Source organism: Chelonia mydas, chromosome 20 (genome assembly GCF_015237465.2).
Source record: "Chelonia mydas isolate rCheMyd1 chromosome 20, rCheMyd1.pri.v2, whole genome shotgun sequence".
Taxonomy (NCBI): Eukaryota; Metazoa; Chordata; order Testudines; family Cheloniidae; genus Chelonia; species Chelonia mydas.
The window spans coordinates 18,033,253-18,050,276 of NC_051260.2; the positions used below are offsets into that span (position 1 = coordinate 18,033,253).

The 17,024-nt window shown below is 62.3% G+C and overlaps 2 protein-coding genes across 2 annotated transcripts in view; both read left to right on the forward strand.

Annotated features, from left to right (window-relative positions):
• DNMT1 (DNA methyltransferase 1) overlaps positions 1–5,512 on the forward strand; it is a 32,948-nt gene extending 27,436 nt beyond the window's left edge. The window contains 9 exon segments of the mRNA XM_043532703.1: positions 518–800; positions 1,531–1,672; positions 2,010–2,176; positions 2,392–2,569; positions 2,928–3,123; positions 3,563–3,726; positions 4,043–4,159; positions 4,568–4,658; positions 5,118–5,512. Coding sequence (XP_043388638.1) covers positions 518–800; positions 1,531–1,672; positions 2,010–2,176; positions 2,392–2,569; positions 2,928–3,123; positions 3,563–3,726; positions 4,043–4,159; positions 4,568–4,658; positions 5,118–5,155 — 1,376 coding nt within the window. The 3' untranslated portion in view covers positions 5,156–5,512.
• A 4,283-nt stretch (positions 5,513–9,795) lies between these two features.
• EIF3G (eukaryotic translation initiation factor 3 subunit G) lies at positions 9,796–16,784 on the forward strand. Its single transcript, XM_037887982.2, is given in 13 exon segments — positions 9,796–9,931; positions 9,934–10,085; positions 10,087–10,097; positions 10,804–10,850; positions 11,832–11,993; positions 12,076–12,164; positions 12,621–12,680; positions 13,153–13,257; positions 13,548–13,737; positions 15,728–15,835; positions 16,146–16,282; positions 16,404–16,510; positions 16,688–16,784. Coding segments are annotated over 13 exon segments (1,305 nt in total). The 5' UTR covers positions 9,796–9,810; the 3' UTR covers positions 16,704–16,784.
• The last annotated feature ends 240 nt before the right edge of the window (positions 16,785–17,024 follow it).

The window sequence follows — 17,024 nt, forward strand, 5'->3', positions numbered from 1 at the left end:
GGCATGTATGTGCATTTCCTGAGCGTGGCGGAGAATACGGGACCTCGAAGCGGGGGGAGGGAACGGGGGGGCAAAATTTGCTTTGCTTTATAGTAGATTGTAACACTCACCGACCACGACCACCTGGGGGTCACAACCCACCAGTCTAGGCTGCCCTCCTGGAGTGCCATGGCTGATTTCCTGCCTCTGGACACAACCCCCACGGCTCTCCTGCTGGGCGCTGCACAGATGCTCGTATGAATCAGTCCCTGGCCAAAGAGCTCGCAGCCTAGATAGACCCGGGGGCTGGAGGGAAACTGAGGCACAAGGGAGGGAAAGGGACTTGCCCAAGGTCAGTGGCAGAGGCGGGAATAGAACTCAGGTGTCCTGAGTCCCTGTCCAATGCTCCGCTCACTAGACCACACCACCTCTCGCAGCCACACACACATGCTCCCTGAAAATGACAGAGCTGAGTTGGGTGGAACTGGTGAGAGGCGCCTGCCGGGTCTAACGCCTTCTGCTCCCCCTCCGTCCCCAGGGATCTCGGAGACGCTGTGGGCCATCGAGATGTGGGAGCCAGCCGCCCAGGCCTTCCGCCTCAATAACCCCGGCACCACGGTGTTCACCGAGGACTGCAACGTGCTGCTGAAGCTGGTCATGTCTGGCGAGAAGACCAACTCGCTGGGCCAGAAGCTCCCGCAGAAGGGGGACGTGGAGATGCTGTGTGGCGGCCCGCCCTGCCAGGGCTTCAGCGGCATGAACCGCTTCAACTCCCGCACCTACTCCAAGTTCAAGAACTCCCTGGTGGTCTCCTTTCTCAGGTGAGGGGCCAGGCTTTGCCGCCGGCTGCCCGTCCCCTGATGCCTGGGTGCCGCTGGTGCACCTGAGAAGCCCCCTGCGTATGTTTATCAGAGCAGGTGGGCTCTGGCCGGGCATGCCCCGCTAGGGAAATGCAAACTGGGTCTGCAGGTGCTGCCAGGGCTCTGGGCCCCACCTCTCCTCCCAAGGAGGCTTCCCGGGGCCTCGTGTGACCTGTGCTTGGCGGGCTCTGACCTTAGGGTAAGGGCTAGACATTCATGGGAAATTGAGGCACAACAGTGTGGGGCTGGTTCTTGCCCCGAGCTCAAAGAGCCCAGGAACCCTAGCCCTCTGCTCTAACGACTGAACTGTCCACCAGGAGGGAGTGAGGGTAGAAGGGCTGCTGAGGACTCTCTCAACGGCCGTGTAACCATCAGTGGGGTAGGAAGGGAGGAGCAGGGGTAGGGCACTGGACTGGGATTCAGCAGACCCAGGCTGGTCGCTTCGTCTCCCCGTGGACTCGACTCTGTCTTTCCCCCGCCCCCCCCGAACCTCGGGAGACTCGCATGGCCCTGTGCCCTGCCTCTGAGAGGGGCTGGAAAGCTCTGGGCGTTTTGGCATGAGAGAGTCACCAGAATTGTGCAAAACCCTCCAGTGGGGGAGGGTTAGTTTGTGGCACTGGCTCCAGGGGTCTGTCTGCTAGCCCGGCAGGAGCCCCTGTTTCTAATCTCGCTTGTCCCCCGCCCCGTGCAGTTACTGTGACTACTACAGGCCCAGGTTTTTCCTCCTGGAGAACGTGAGGAACTTTGTCTCCTTCAAGCGCTCCATGGTGCTGAAGCTCACCCTGCGGTGCCTTGTGCGAATGGGCTACCAGTGCACCTTCGGGGTGCTGCAGGTAGGAGCCAGGCGCCGGCCGGGATCTGGGGGGTGGGGTGGTTGCCCCGCTCTGATGGAGGCTGCCCTCCTCTTCAAGCCCTGGCCAGAGACTCTGCCGAGCTAACCCCCCTCCCCCCCGCCAAACTCATTCCCCTCTGGGCCAGAATTGCAGCAGGGACTCCACGGCTGGAACACTGCCCCACTGAGCCCTTAGGCTCTGCTCCCAGCGGCTGTTCCCACCCTGCCGCTCTCCCGGCAGCTGGTGCGTTCAGGCTCAGGATGCCATGGCCCTGTCCGGGGTGCAAGGGACGCAAGCCCACGTTCAGGTTTGCTCAGGACGCTCTCCCTCGGTCCAGGCGGGTCAGTACGGCGTGGCCCAGACACGCCGAAGGGCCATCGTCCTCGCTGCGGCTCCTGGAGAGAAGCTGCCCATGTTCCCTGAGCCCCTGCACGTGTTCGCGCCCCGGGCCTGCCAGCTGAGCGTCGTGGTGGACGACAAGAAGTTTGTCAGCAATATAACCAGGTGAGCGCGTCCTTGGCAGTGCTGCACCCGGCCTGGGGTGTGGACGGGGCCCCTGGAGCGACGGCTCTAAACGCCCGGGAGAGGAACAAGCTGCTCTGAGACATGCCAGGTGTTCCCCTGTGTGAAGTGGGTTGGTCAGTGAGAAGGGGCGGGGGGCAGTGCCGCGAGGGGCGAGCTGTGACTAGCTAGGTGACAGCTTCCTTTATTCCTCCCAGAACGTACTCGGGGCCCTTCCGAACCATCACGGTCCGGGACACCATGTCCGACCTGCCGGAGATCAGGAACGGCGCCTCGGCACTCGAGATCTCTTACAACGGGGAGCCCCAGTCCTGGTTCCAGAGGCAGATCAGGGGCTCGCAGTATCAGCCCATCCTCAGGGATCACATCTGCAAGGTGAGGGCTTTCGCTGTGGTGCAGTGGCACCCAGACGCCCCAACGGGGATCAAGCCCCTGTTGGGCCGGGCCGTCACAGACAGCGCGAGGGCCCAGCCCTGCCCGCAGCCAAGGGTGGAGTTATTACCCCTTCTTACCGACGGGGACCTGAGACCCAGAGAGATGCCGTGACAGAGGAGAGCATGGAACCCAGGGCCTCGTGTCCTGGCCCCCAGCTTTTACCCCAGGCTCACCTGCCTCTGCCTGCCCCTGAGTACCCAGCAGCAGCAGAGCCCTGCGTGCTGAGACCCGGCTGTGGGGCGGTATCGGGTGAGCTGCGGTGGAAGGGTAATGCTGGATGCCGGGCTTGACCTTGCAGGATATGAGCGCACTGGTAGCTGCTCGGATGAGACACATTCCCCTGGCCCCGGGCTCAGACTGGCGCGACCTGCCCAACATCGAGGTGCGGCTGTCGGACGGCACCGCCACCCGGAAGCTGCGGTACACTCACCACGAGAAGAAGAACGGGCGCAGCAGCACCGGAGCGCTGCGGGGGGTGTGCTCCTGCGCGGAAGGTACGGGGGGAGCCCGCAGAGAGCTGGGGGGCAGGGAGCTGCAGTGCTGCTGCAGGGTCTGTCATCCTGTGGGTGCTGCGGAGGGGAGGGCACTGGAACTGGCCGGCGGGAGGGGGGGACTGCTAATTAGTTCCTCCCTCGAAGTCTGAGAGCCCTTCTCATTCTAAGGAGCACAGACTGCAGCTGCTCTTCTCAGACCCATGTCTTGTCCTTGTTCTCAGTTTCCATCTTGTGGCAATGAGTTCCACAGGATAAACACTGGGGATGGAAAATGTGTCAATTCTGTGCTGCTTAAATTCGTAGGGCCCATTGCACTGGGTACTGGGGTGGGACGTACGGGAACCAGGCTATCCGCCCAGCTTCCTAGCCATCCTCCCCTCGAGTCTGCTCCTTGGCCCGTAGCTCAGAGGAAATCCCTGTGCTCTGTTCCCTCCCGCAGGTAAACCATGCGACCCTGCAGACCGACAGTTCAACACCCTCATCCCCTGGTGCCTGCCCCACACCGGCAACCGGCACAACCACTGGGCCGGGCTGTACGGCAGGCTAGAGTGGGATGGCTTCTTCAGCACCACCGTCACCAACCCAGAGCCCATGGGCAAACAGGTGCGTGAGCGTGTCCCCGACAGCAGCTGGTAAGCCCTGTGGGTGGGCTGGGGCTCAGCCGTGGCTGCCGCTGCGTTTTGGGAGGGGCATGAATGTGGGGGCTGCGTTGTTCGGGTGCAGAGAGGGGGCAGGGAGATGTCTGCACAGCTGGTCGCTGTGGGCCAGATCCACTCTTGCGCTGAGTGTAAACTCAACGGCTCTTGGGGGCGTGTGCAGAATCTACCGCAGCACCCCTTCTCGCTGCCGTCCGACCGCCCTTTGGCCTTAGCGGGCTGGGAACTCACAGCTGCCTCAGTGTCCCGGTTCCCTTTCCCAGGGCCGAGTGCTTCATCCGGAGCAGCACCGGGTGGTGAGCGTGCGGGAGTGCGCGCGATCCCAGGGCTTCCCGGACACCTACAGGCTCTTCGGCAACGTCCTGGACAAACACAGACAGGTGGGTGACGGCGGAGCAAAGGGTGGGCGAGCCCGGTTTCCCCTGCACCTGGTGGGTATGGTGCAGCAGGGCCAGTCCTCCATCCCCACTCCTCTGTTCACATCGGCTTGTAGACGTGCTCCCATGGGGCCAGTGTGAATTACGGCACAAAGTGCAGTCTGATGGAGGGTCAGAGCCCCGGCCTTTAACGCAAGGCTGAGGTAAGGACCTTTCGCCAGGGAATCGGCGGCTACTCTGGGTTCCTGTTTGCAAGCAGGGTGCCCAGATAAGGAAGGAGAGAGGCTGGCTCGGAATGGGGTCATTGGGCGGGTGATTGCAGCGGAGGCCGTGAAAGCCGTGCTGCTCTTTCCCGATGTAACGTGGCCTGGATCTGCACAGAGCTCATGGCTCCCCTGCCTCTCTTCTCAGGTCGGTAACGCCGTGCCTCCGCCTCTGGCGAAATCCATCGGGCTGGAGATCAAGTCGTGTGTGTTGGCGAAAGTGAAAGAGGAGGCCACAGGTATCTCGGGGCACGTGGACTCCTAGCTGGCGTGTGCTCACTACTGTACGCTCCAGTGCAGCTGCCCTCCTGCGGGCCCAAACCAGCCAGGGCATGAGCCACTTTGCCTGGCGCATCTCGGTTATCGAGGGTAGCTTCAGTTCTGTAACTTACAGCTGACTGCTCTCAGTAACTACTGCCCCCTTTGTGTTCAAGGCACGCTGGGCTTTGACGCCGTACCAAGCTGGAATTGCCTTTTAATAACTGGCCCTTTTTGGGACCATTTCGTTCCCGGGATCAAGTCTTTCTCTCCAGCTGGTGCTGGCGTGTTTGCCCCTCGTGTCCATCAGAGCAGCTCTAGGTGGGGAGGTCAGATTGGTGGCAACTTTTGGAAGGCAGGGGATGAACATCCCTTAGCGTGACTGGCTGAATGTAACAGGAGGGGCTGCTAGGCCAATGGTGTCTCTTGTTCCTTCACAGATAACAGCAAACCAGAAAAGATGGAAATTATGGACTAGCGTGTAAATCTCCCACCTCCTTGTTCTGGCCCCTGGACTCCCAAACATGCACTGATTTTTGTTTGTTTTGTTTGATGACATGATGAGGTCTGTCTCCGTTCAGCTGCACTCATGACCAGTCTTCATCTCCTTGGCTGACCTTGGAAGCTGTATGTGATGGTCAAATTATCAACTAATAATCATTTTAGTGATCGGCTGTGCAGTGCCCCCACCGTGCATTCTGGATTTTAAGGATGATGTTTTTATTATGCATTGTATTGAAAATAATCAACCACTTTATACAAGTGGAAATTAATACTTTATGTAGTTTTTATATGTTGTAATATTTCTTCAAATAAATCTCTCCTATAAATTATACCCTGGGTGTCTCTCCTGCTTCCCCTTCCTGGCATCGGAGGCTGTGCAGCGAGGGGCAGCCTTGGCTCTGTGCGTGTTAAGAACCAGGAGAGCCTAGGTAGTGACTAGAAGCCGCTGCTTGGCTGGAGTGTGCGTGGCTGAGGAGCCCCTCCTTCACGACTTCCACGCCGCCACCTCTCCTCCAGACACGCCTGCGTGCGACCGTCCGTGAGTAATGCCCCGCCTCTGCCCCACGCAGCGCTGAGGTTCCCGACGGGCGGCGTTCCTGGGGATGAGGTCACCACGGCGTCTGTGTGGCGCGTGGGGGCTGCTCCTGGGAGAAGGGGCCTGACCATGTAGGACATCCCATAGAATGCTGGGGAGGGAAGCCTCTGAGCAGCGAGATGTGCCTGTAAGGAGACCAGGCGCTGTAAATCTCCAGTTCGTGTCTCTAAAGCTTTCCATTGGACTCCAGCGGGACCGCTTGCTCGTGGGGCTGTCTACGCAGGTGCGAGTGGGAGATAGTCGGCCCCTGGCTGGGCGCTCGCAGGCCTCCCACACGGACACAGAGAAGAGCCCCAGGGTCAAGGGGATATGTGATTTAACAGGAGTAAAGTCCAGCACCGTTTGCTACGGGTCTGGCAGACTCTCAGGGCTGATGTCTGACTAGCTCCTCCTGGGGGTTGGTCACACACACGTAGCACTCACCTGTTGTTTGCCACCCGGAGGCTCTGCTGTGTCCACAAAGGGAGGAATGACGGGGTTTGGCTAACTGAAGCTGGCTGTTGCCGTGGCGTTGTGCATCCTTAGACCACGTCTCCCGTGCACAATGTGCTGAGACACACCGGTGAGTGTGTGGCGCACGTCCCCACGCCTGTGCTGGCCTGCGTCCGTTCCGGCCGGACTCCTGTGCACGCTCTTGTGCTGTGCTTTCTGGGACTCGCTAAAGCGGCGTGGAAAAGGGCAGAACCTTTCCTTCTGCACCGATGGGGAGTTTGAAAGGGAACTGAAGAGTGAGGCACCCACTTCCCACTGAAGAAGCTCCTGCTTCTTGCTCTCCAGCTCCTCCGCTGTGTTGGCCACGAAGGCGGCTGTCAGAGCGGCACAGTCAGAAAAACTTCCCTTTACACCCGATCCACTTTACCCCCGCTGAGCATCTGGCCCTGACCCCCCCATGTCCTGGGATGGTTGAATCCTTGTATCCTAGCTACATTACACGATCTGTAGGATTGTGGTGCATTTCTTAATAGCTGCCGAAAGGAAACGGGACACTAAACTGCTTCAGAACATGGGAGCAGGGCTCCCTGGATCTTCCTCATTTAGAAACATCCCTCGAGTGTTTGTTCAAACAACGCTCTTGTCTGTCTTAGTCTCTTCAATAAACCTGCCCAGTGGGATGCTAGGGTTACAGAGCCTGGTTAGCTACAGGGGGAAATGGAGTGTCCGTTTATTTCCAAGGGACATTGCAGATCAGCACTCAGCTGTCCCAGAGAGCTTCAGAGTTTGACGTCCAGACTGGAAATACGATGTACATTTTTCACAGTGAGTAATTAACCCTAGACCAACTTCCCAAGGGTTGGGGTGGACTCTCCATCACCGACCGCTTTTTTAAAATCAGGACCGCCTTGTTTTCTAAAAGCCCTGCTGGAGGAAATGCCCTGCGCAGGGTGGTTCAGGCTCCTTAGATGATCACAGTGGTCCGTTTGGGCCTTGCAAGCGATTAATCCAGAACTCGCATGGTGCCTTCTATGCAAGTCTTGATCCAAAAGGGGTCAGGAGCGAAGGGCAGACTCTGCTGCGTGTTAGGTAGCTTGTGGGTGTGGTGTGGGCAGTATAGGCCATGCAGGCTGGGATCCTCAGAGGGGCTCTGCTGGGTGTGAAGGACTCATCCCAGTGAAAATCAGTGGGAAGTGGGTGCCTCACTCTTCAGTTCCCTTTCAAAGTCCCCGTTGGTGCAGAAGGAAAGGTTCTGCCCTTTTCCACGCCGCTTCAGTGAGTCCCAGAAAGCAGCAGACGCTCCGCACGGCAGCACCACGACTTACGCATGTTCTGCTGCCATCTACCCTTCAAAGGAAAGAGGAAAATAGTTACATTCCGCTGCCTGTGTAAGGTTGTGTGCGGTAGGACAGGTTATCAACTGCCTCAGCGATCGAAAGCTCCCCTAAGTCCCACAGTATTCTTGTCAGCAAGTTAAGGAAGTATGGGCTGGATGAATGCACTATAAGGTGGGTAGAAAGCTGGCTAGATTGTCGGGCTCAATGGGTAGGGATCAATGGCTCCATGTCTAGTTGGCAGCCTGTGTCAAGTGGAGTGCCCCAAGGGTCGGTCCTGGGGCCGGTTTTGTTCAATATCTTCATAAATGATCTGGAGGATGGTGTGGATTGCACCCTCAGCAAATTTGCGGATGATACTAAACTGGGAGGAGAGGTAGATACGCTGGAGGGTAGGGATAGGATACAGAGGGCCCTAGACAAATTGGAGGATTGGACCAAAAGAAATCTGATGAGGTTCAATAAGGACAAGTGCAGGGTCCTGCACTTAGGATGGAAGAACCCAATGCACCGCTACAGACTAGGGACCGAATGGCTAGGCAGCAGTTCTGCAGAAAAGGACCTAGGGGTGACAGTGGACGAGAAGCTGGATATGAGTCAACAGTGTGCCCTTGTTGCTAAGAAGGCCAATGGCATTTTGGGATGTATAAGTAGGGGCATTGCCAGCAGATCGAGGGACGTGATCGTTCCCCTCTATTCGACACTGGTGAGGCCTCATCTGGAGTACTGTGTCCAGTTTTGGGCCCCACACTACAAGAAGGACGTGGATAAATTGGAGAGAGTCCAGCGAAGGGCATCAAAAATGATGAGGGGACTGGAACACATGACTTATGAGGAGAGGCTGAGGGAACTGGGATTGTTTAGTCTACAGAAGAGAAGAATGAGGGGGGATTTGACAGCTGCTTTCAACTACCTGAGAGGTGGTTCCAGAGAGGATGGTTCTAGACTATTCTCAGTGGTGGCAGATGACAGAACGAGGAGTAATGGTCTCAAGTTGCAGTGGGGGAGGTTTAGGTTGGAGATCAGGAAAAACTTTTTCACTAGGAGGGTGGTGAAACACTGGAATGCGTTACCTAGGGAGGTGGTGGAATCTCCTGCCTTAGAAGTTTTTAAGGTCAGGCTTGACAAAGCCCTGGCTGGGATGATTTAGTTGGGGACTGGCCCTGCTTTGAGCAGGGGGTTGGACTAGATGACTTCCTGAGGTCCCTTCCAACCCCGATATTCTATGATTCTATTCTCAGCCTGGGGCAGAGCTGTCCCTGCACTAGACTAGTACCCCTGGGGAGGGGTTGCAGGTGCAGCACCAGGCTGCAGCTGGCAGCTCCCGAGGGGTCTCAGCGAAGTTGTTTTTCAGCTGCTCACTTTCTTTCAGATGCATTTTCCCTGCCCCTGGGTTCCCAGCGGTTCTCGTGCCCCGTTTCTGCCCATGCTGGGAGAACTCCTGGGGCTGCGGGGCCTGTTTGCTGGAGCAGAGCAGCCTGGGCCGCGCGCCAGGGCTCGGCTCTAGCACCCCCAGCCCGCGTCCCTACTGCCCTGGCTGTGCGCTGCGTGGTCGAGGCTGGATCCAGGGGAGCCGACCCCCCGGGACGGTCCTGGACTCTCCACGAACTAGCGGCCGTGGGGATGAAACCTCCAGGAATGCGTCCAGCCGAAGCTGGCACCCCAAGCGGGATCCAGCCAGGAGCCCTTCCCGGGGCGTCTGCCCATTTCGGCTGGGGGGCTGCGGGGTGAGGGGCTGAGAGCAGCGGGTCCCTTCCCCCTGCCGCCCCCCCCGGGCTAGATCGGCTCCTAGCATGCAGTGCGGCTCCCTCTTCTCTGCCCCCCACCCCGGGCCAGGTGGGGCTCCCAGCATGCAGTGCGGCTCCCTCTCCCCTCCCCCCCTCCCCCCCCCCCGGGCCAGGTGCGGCTCCCAGCATGCAGTGCGGCTCCCTCTTCTCTGCCCCCCCCCCCCCGGCCAGGTGGGGCTCCCAGCATGCAGTGCGGCTCCCTCTTCTCTGCCCCCCCCGGCCAGGTGCGGCTCCCAGCATGCAGTGCGGCTCCCTCTCCCCTCCCCCCCGGGCCAGGTGGGGCTCCCAGCATGCAGTGCGGCTCCCTCTCCCCTCCCCCCCGGGCCAGGTGGGGCTCCCAGCATGCAGTGCGGCTCCCTCTCCCCTCCCCCCCGGGGCCAGGTGCGGCTCCCAGCATGCAGTGCGGCTCCCTCTCCCCTCCCCCCCGGCCAGGTGCGGCTCCCAGCATGCAGTGCGGCTCCCTTTCCCCCCCGAGGGCCAGATGCGGCTCCCAGCATGCAGTGCGCCCCGGTGCCGGGCTAGCGGCCCGCGGGACTCCATGTCCCAGCAGGCGCCGCGGCTCACGCCGTGCGTCGCGGCCACCCCGCTCCCAGCATGCACCGCGGCGATTCCCCTTCCGGTCGCCAGGGCGGCTCGCTGGGCCCGGCTTCCGGCGACGCTCTAGCCCGGGACTCGCTGCCCCGCCCGCCCTTCCGCTTCCGGTCTGCGCGAGCGAACCAAGTCGGGTCCTGCTGCGCGAGGCGCCGCGATGCCGACGGGGGACTACGAGTGAGGGGGGCCGGGGGCGGGATCGGGGGGCGGATCTGGGGGGGCCCCGGGGGCGGGTTGAGGAGGGGGTCGGGGGGGGCCCGGGGGCGGGATCGGGGGGCCCTGGGGGCTGGATAGGGGGGCGGATCTGGGGGGGCCCCGGGGGCGGGTTGAGGAGGGGGGGGGCCCGGGGGGCGGGATCGGGGGGCCCGGGGGCTGGATAGGGGGGCGGATCTGGGGGGGCCCCGGGGGCGGGTTGAGGACGGGGTCGGCGGGGGTCCCGGGGGGGGGACTTGGGGGGCGGGGTGAGGAGGGGGTCGGGGGGAGCCCCGGGGGGGGGACTTGGGGGGCGGGGTGAGGAGGGGGGCGGGGACTTGGGGGGCAGGGTGAGGAGGAGGTCGGGGGGGCCCCGGGGGCGGGTTGAGGACGGGGTCGGGGGGAGCCCCGGGGGGGGGACTTGGGGGGCGGGGTGAGGAGGGGGTCGGGGGGGGCCCCGGGGGCGGGGTGAGGAGGAGAACGGGGGGCTGGGGGGGACTTGGGGGGCGGGGTGAGATGAGGAGGGAGTCGGGGGGGGCCCCGGGGGCGGGTTGAGGACGGGGTCGGGGGGAGCCCCGGGGGGGGGACTTGGGGGGCGGGGTGAGGAGGGGGGCGGGGGGAGCCCCAGGGGGGGGACTTGGGGGGCGGGGTGAGGAGGGGGCTGGCGGCCTCTGACTCTCTGTCTCCGCAGCTCGAAGCCCAGCTGGGCCGACCAGGTGGAGGAGGAGGGAGACGACGGTGAGACGCCCCGAAGCCCCGCCCCCAGCACAAGCCCCGCCCCCAGCACGGAGACCCCGGCCCAGGCCTTGGTGCCCCCCCACGCCCCCATCACATTGTTCTGCCCCCCCGCCCCGGCTCTAGTGCTGCGGTGGAGCCGGTAAATCACTGGGGGAGGCCGGTCCCCCCGTCCACCGCCATTAACACGTCACTTGTTGGCCTGTTTAACCCTAAGTTTCCTTTAAGTTGCGTGGCCCCGGAGAGGCGCCTCGGCCCCAGGCTGCTGCGGGGAGAGAGCTGGGGAGGAGGGTCCAATCTCCCTGCCAAAGCCCCGGGGCAGCCTGCACCCCAAAACCCTTATCCCTCCCCCGCCGAGAGCCCACCCCCACCCAAATCCTCTGGCCCTGAGCCCCCCGCCACACCCCAAACCCCTCCTCCGTGCCCCCACCTGACCCTTCTCCCCTAGCCAGAGCCATCACCCCACCCAACCCTCTACCCCAGCCCTGAGGTCCCCCCACACTCTGAACCCCTGGGCCCCACCCCTGCCACACATCACCTCCATATTGGTGCACGTAAGACAATTCATTTCGCACGTGGATGTAAAAAAATCAAAGAGGAACATTGGTTTAACCTGGGGGGGGCGGGGGTTAGACACGTTGCTGGTTACGCTGAGATGCTGTGGGGATGAGTGCAAGGTCAGCGCCTGCTCAGGGGGCTTTCCCCCGCCCCCCAGGGCAGCTCTGCTCCTTGGGCCCCCCTCATGGGGACCTGATGATTCCCCATTGGCCCCCCACACCCTGTTGGGATGTGAGATTCACGCCCGTGCAGTCCCCCAGGGGCTCTGTTGCAGGACTTGAGTGTGCCCTGTACCAGGATGGCAGTGCAGCCTCTCCGATCCCCAGCCCCCAGGGTGGGGGGGGACTTCATTCCCAGCCCTCCACCCCTATTGTTAGCTCAGCTCTGAGACCGCGCAGTGGCATAACAGCCGCTTCCCCTTCTCAGACAAATGCATCACCAGCGAGCTGCTGAAGGACCTCCCCTTGAGCGGGGGGCTGAAGGACACCGCCTTGAGCGGGGGGCTGAAGGACACCGCCTTGAGCGGGGGGCTGAAGGACACCGCCCTGAGCGGGGACCTGAGTGCAGACGTTGAGCTGCTGAAAGCAGGTAAGAGTCGGGACGTGGGGCCCTATGCTGGGAACACCCAGTCACGCAGCTGTCTCACCAGCCTCCCCACTTCCCTCTGCAGGTCCCCTCCCATCCCCAAAAGAGCTCATCAATGGGAACATCAAAACCATCACAGAGTACCGGGAGGAGGAGGATGGGCGCAAGGTGAAGGTAAGTGGTGGGGCTGGGGAGCGGGCCCCACAGTGCACCGGGCTTCAGGCTGGAATCCTCCCCAGCTCCCACTGCAAAATCCACTGGGTCCAAGCCAGCCTGTTCCCGTCCTGGGGGGCAGGATCGCTCCCCACAGCCCCTTCCCCGGGGCAGGGCCGTATACCCTGAGCAGTGGAGCTCCCCTGAGTGGGTGGCTTTGTCTGCTTTTCCCTTCCCCTCCGCTTTCTCCTAATTGCAAGGCCTGGCCCCCAGGAATACCCCACTTGCAGAGCACCCACGTGTGGTGTTCCGCCCCATTGGAATGCAGGCGCGGCTGGAGCCGGAGCGAAGCAGCCAAGCATGTCTCCAACTGGAGCATCTGGTTGTGGGCCCAGCTTCAGCACCACTCCCCTTGGCACGCCATGACCCCGCCTGCCCCCATGGCACTCAGCGACTGGTACTGTCGTTCCTCTGCAGATCATCCGCACCTTCCGAATTGAGACCAGGAAGGCCTCCAAGGCTGTGGCGCGGCGGAAGGTGAGTGGGCTCTGCACTGGGATAGCAGGGCCACGAGGCGTTAATCCACATAAGCCGTTCGCCTTGGGGGTAGCTTAGCAGATGTCTATGCAGGGAGCTGGGAAATCTTTCCCAGCCCTGCCAGCTCACCCCAGGGCTCTGCCTCATCCCTCATCTTGCTGCCAGGTCTCCCTTGTCCCTCCAGTTCTGTGTCCCTCCTTCCAGCCCCACTGTGCTCCTGGAAGCCCTTTGCCCTTACCCTGGCTTAACCCTCTGCTGGGCAGTGGGGGCTGCTGAGCTGGGGCAGGGGGTCAGAAACAGTGGGGCTTTCCTGGGGCTACTAGGGGCTCCCATGCCTGTGGGGCACTTGGTGTCGGGTCCTGCGAGAGGGGGCAAGGCCCAGGGAAGTGTGTGTGTGTGTGGGGGGGGGGAGCGTGGCCCCATCAGCCCCTCAGCTCCTCAACACCCACTGTGACCATTGGCTCTCGCCCAGAACTGGAAGAAATTCGGCAACTCTGAGTTTGATGCTCCGGGCCCCAATGTGGCCACAACCACAGTGAGCGATGATGTCTTCATGACCTTCATCACCAGCAAGGAGGTGAGTGCGGGGGTGGGGGCTGGGCTGGTCTGGGGGGTGAAGTAGGTCTCTGGGTGGCTAATGGGATCTCGAGGGGACCCAGCGGGGGTGAGGGGCACAGGGCTCTGACAGCATCCGACAGGTCTGTCTTCCCTGGACTGCTTTGAGACGGGGAGGGGAGCCTTGGCTCGCCGGCTTTGGGGTAGTGGGGTGGGGAATTGGCGGGCAGATGTGGGAGCCCCATTGGAGGGTTGGGGCTCCCAGGTGGGGAGGGCTTCCTTGGGCTGACTGCTGTGCCCCGTCTGCTGCAGGACCTGAACTGCCAGGAGGAGGAGGACCCCATGAACAAGCTGAAGGGGCAGAAGATCGTGTCGTGCCGGATCTGCAAGGGTGACCACTGGACGACGCGCTGCCCCTACAAGGACACGCTGGGCCCCATGCAGAAGGAGCTGGCTGAGCAGCTGGGCCTGTCCACGGGCGAGAAGGAGAAGCTTCCAGGAGGTGCGGGTGGACCCATGGCCCCGGGGAGGGCAGAGTCCCTGCACGGGGGTTGAACAGGGCAGGTGGGAGCCCGGGAGTACAGTGGGGGCACTCCAGATTAATCAAGGGGATGGGCAGGGGGAGCAGCAGGGTCTCCCCAATGGACTCTGCCCCTTTGCCTGTCTCTTGGTTAAATCGCCCGCCCTACACACGCTCTGACTCAGCTGGGGCTTTGGGGGGTTCCGAGTCTGTTGGAGATCTCGGCTCATGCGTGTATTTCAAAGCCTGTCTGCGCCCGTCTCGCAAAGTACGCCCAATGGGTTACCCAGCGTGGGGACTCCCTTGTGCTGGATTCTCAGTATCAGAAGGGGTGATGGATTCTTCTAACCCCCCCGCCCGGTTCCAGTTTGGTCCACTGGGGTGTGCCGTGGGGATAGGGAATACCTGGGAGCTATGCCCCCTCATTCAGCTTGGCTGCCTTTCCTTCTCTGGGGCTGCTGCTGCTTGCAGTCCATATTTCGCTGGTGGGCAGCTGTTTCCTGCCCCCCCCCCCCCGCTCTGCTCTCCTTTCAGCTCCTGCAGCCCCCTCCTCTGTGCAGCCCCCGTCTGGCCAGCTCCAACTTCGTGGCAGTTTCACCGCTGCTCGTTTTTATACTTCCTTTCGTTTTACTGCCTCACCCAAAATAACCAGAAACCCCCAAGCTGAGGCCAGCTCTGCTCTGAGTCACTTAAAAGCCAGGGCTTGAAGTGTGAGCCCCAGCCCCAGCTGTGTAAATCCTGCGACAGCGGCATGCCGCTCTCCTTGGGGAGCCCAGGCCCAGGCGCCCTGTGTTACCCCGCAGCTGGAGTGTAGCCTCTGTAACGGCTCCCTGCTGCCCCAGCCCGCCTGCCTCTCCAGCAGACGCCCTATTCTGCCACTCCAAACCTTGCCTGCCCGGAAACATTCACTGCAGCCAAGGATCTACGGATTGCAGAGCCAGAGGGTGCTGACCCCTTTGTCCCCTTGGATGGATACTGAGGGGCCCCCCTTGTCCCCTTCCGTCATCCCGAAAACCTCTGAAAATTGAACCCAGGCAAAGCCCATCTGCCAGCTGCTTGTTCTTTGGGGGCAAGCCCCAAGCCTTGGGTTCCTTTGCCCTCTCCGCTGGCTTGGTCACTTCGGTTGCCTTCGAGGCACAGGTCCTTCTGTTGTCCTTTGCTTGTCAGCAAGCTATGGGGCTTTCTCCTCCGCTTGTCAGCCTGGTCCCTGCAGACAGGGCAGTGCCCGTCCCTTGTCAGCCTGGTCCCTGCAGACAGGGCAGTGCCCGTCCCTTGGCCTTGGGCAGGCGGGCTGATCTGCTGCCTCCACAGGAGATTTTAAGAACGTTTTTTCAGTGCACACAACTCATCCTATGCAGCCCGACCAGCCAGCGGGTCGCTGGTGATTGTAGAGGTTACAAATTCCGTTTGGGTGCTCCTCTGCCAACTGGCTTCAAGGGCTCTTAGTAGGGTGACCAGATAGCAACTTTGAAAAAACGGGACAGGGGGTGGGGGGTAATAGGTGCCTATGTAAGTCCCAAAAAACGGGACTGTCCCTATAAAAACGGGACATCTGGTCGCTGTTAGCTCTTAGGGTCACGGGGTGTGTGCAGCAGGGCCACCCAGTGGTGGCTGAGGGGCAGGCAGGTCCCCGGGGAGGGGGTGCAGTGGGGGCTCCCCAGTGGTGGCTGAGGGGTGGGCAGGTCCCTGGGGAGGGGGTGCAGTGGGGGCTCCCCAGTGGTGGCTGAGGGGCGGGCAGGTCCCCGGGGAGGGGGTGCATCAGGGCTCCCTAGTGGGGTCCGAGGGGCGGGCAGGTCCCTGGGGAGGGGGTGTACTAGGGCTCCCCAGTGGGGTCCGAGGGGCGGGCAGGTCCCCGGGGAGGGGGTGCAGTGGGGGCTCCCCAGTGGGGTCCGAGGGGCAGGCAGGTCTCCGGAGGTGGGGGATGGGTGGGGTCTGGGCACTGCTCAAAGCCCCATGTTTCCGGCTTTCCCAGAACCGGAGCCGGTCCAGGCCCAGCAGAGCAAGACTGGGAAGTACGTCCCGCCCAGCCTACGGGATGGAGCCAGCCGCCGCGGGGAATCCATGCAGCCTAACCGCAGGGGTAAGTGCTGGGGCCTGGCGCCCACCATGGGGCAGGGCTGAGCCATGTCCTGGGCTGCAGACCAGCGGCCTTTCCACTTCTCACTGCTAGCTTGGAGGGCAGCCTGGACTCAAGGATCCCACTCCCAGCTCTGCCGCGTCCTTCCCCAGCCCTGTGCCTCGGTTTCCCCACGTGCAATGGGGCCGACGGCACCTCCTGCAGGGTGCGTGTGACTCGTGCCGGACAGTTCCCCGCTTGCCCAGAGCTGTGGTCCCCAGGGCTCTGGCAGCCCCACCCTGCTGGCTGCCCTGACCTGCCCCCCTCTCCCCAGCCGATGACAACGCCACCATCCGGGTCACCAACCTGTCGGAGGACACACGGGAGACCGACCTGCAGGAGCTGTTCCGCCCCTTCGGCTCCATCTCCAGGATCTACCTGGCCAAGGACAAGACCACGGGGCAGTCCAAGGTGAGGGCGAGGGGGGAGAACCAGGCCATGCCAGGCACTGTCCCACAGTCCCTTTTTTCTGGGGGTCCCAGGGACTGGAGTGAGCCCCCACCCTGATCTCTCCACCTGCTTCCTCCCCCAGGGCTTTGCCTTCATCAGCTTCCACCGGCGCGAGGATGCTGCTCGTGCCATCGCTGGCGTCTCCGGCTTTGGCTACGACCACCTCATCCTCAATGTGGAGTGGGCCAAGTGAGTGCCAGGCCTGGGGGATGCGGGGGGTCCCCTTGTCGCTGCCCCCCTCGGGATCCTCTCTGGCTGCTGCCCCATCTGGGGGGGGGCGGGGGGGGGGGTTGGAGCGTGGGGAGGGGGAGGTTAGAGCTGACCCCTGGCTTCATTCCCATTCTCACCCCGCTCTTCCCCACACAGACCCTCCACCAACTGAGGCCGGCGCCCCGCCAGCTGCTGCTCCGGGAATGGCTGCTGCTGTTGAGAGACTCGGTCGTTAATAAAGGTTCATCCCCGCCGGGCGTGTGGCGGTCTCACTTCCTCCCCCGCCTGGGAGGGGCTGGCAGGAAGCTTGGGGGTGCAGGGGCTGCGCCGAACTGCAGCTGGCGGGAGTGGGGGCTGGGCCGGGCCCTCGCCCTGACTCAGCCTCCAGCACCCTCTGGCCATGTGATGGGAGCAGAGCAGCGTGGAGGGGGGGCCGTGGTGACATACACAGGAACCAGGCGGCTCTGGGCCTGCTTCCCAGCCCTTGCAGGGG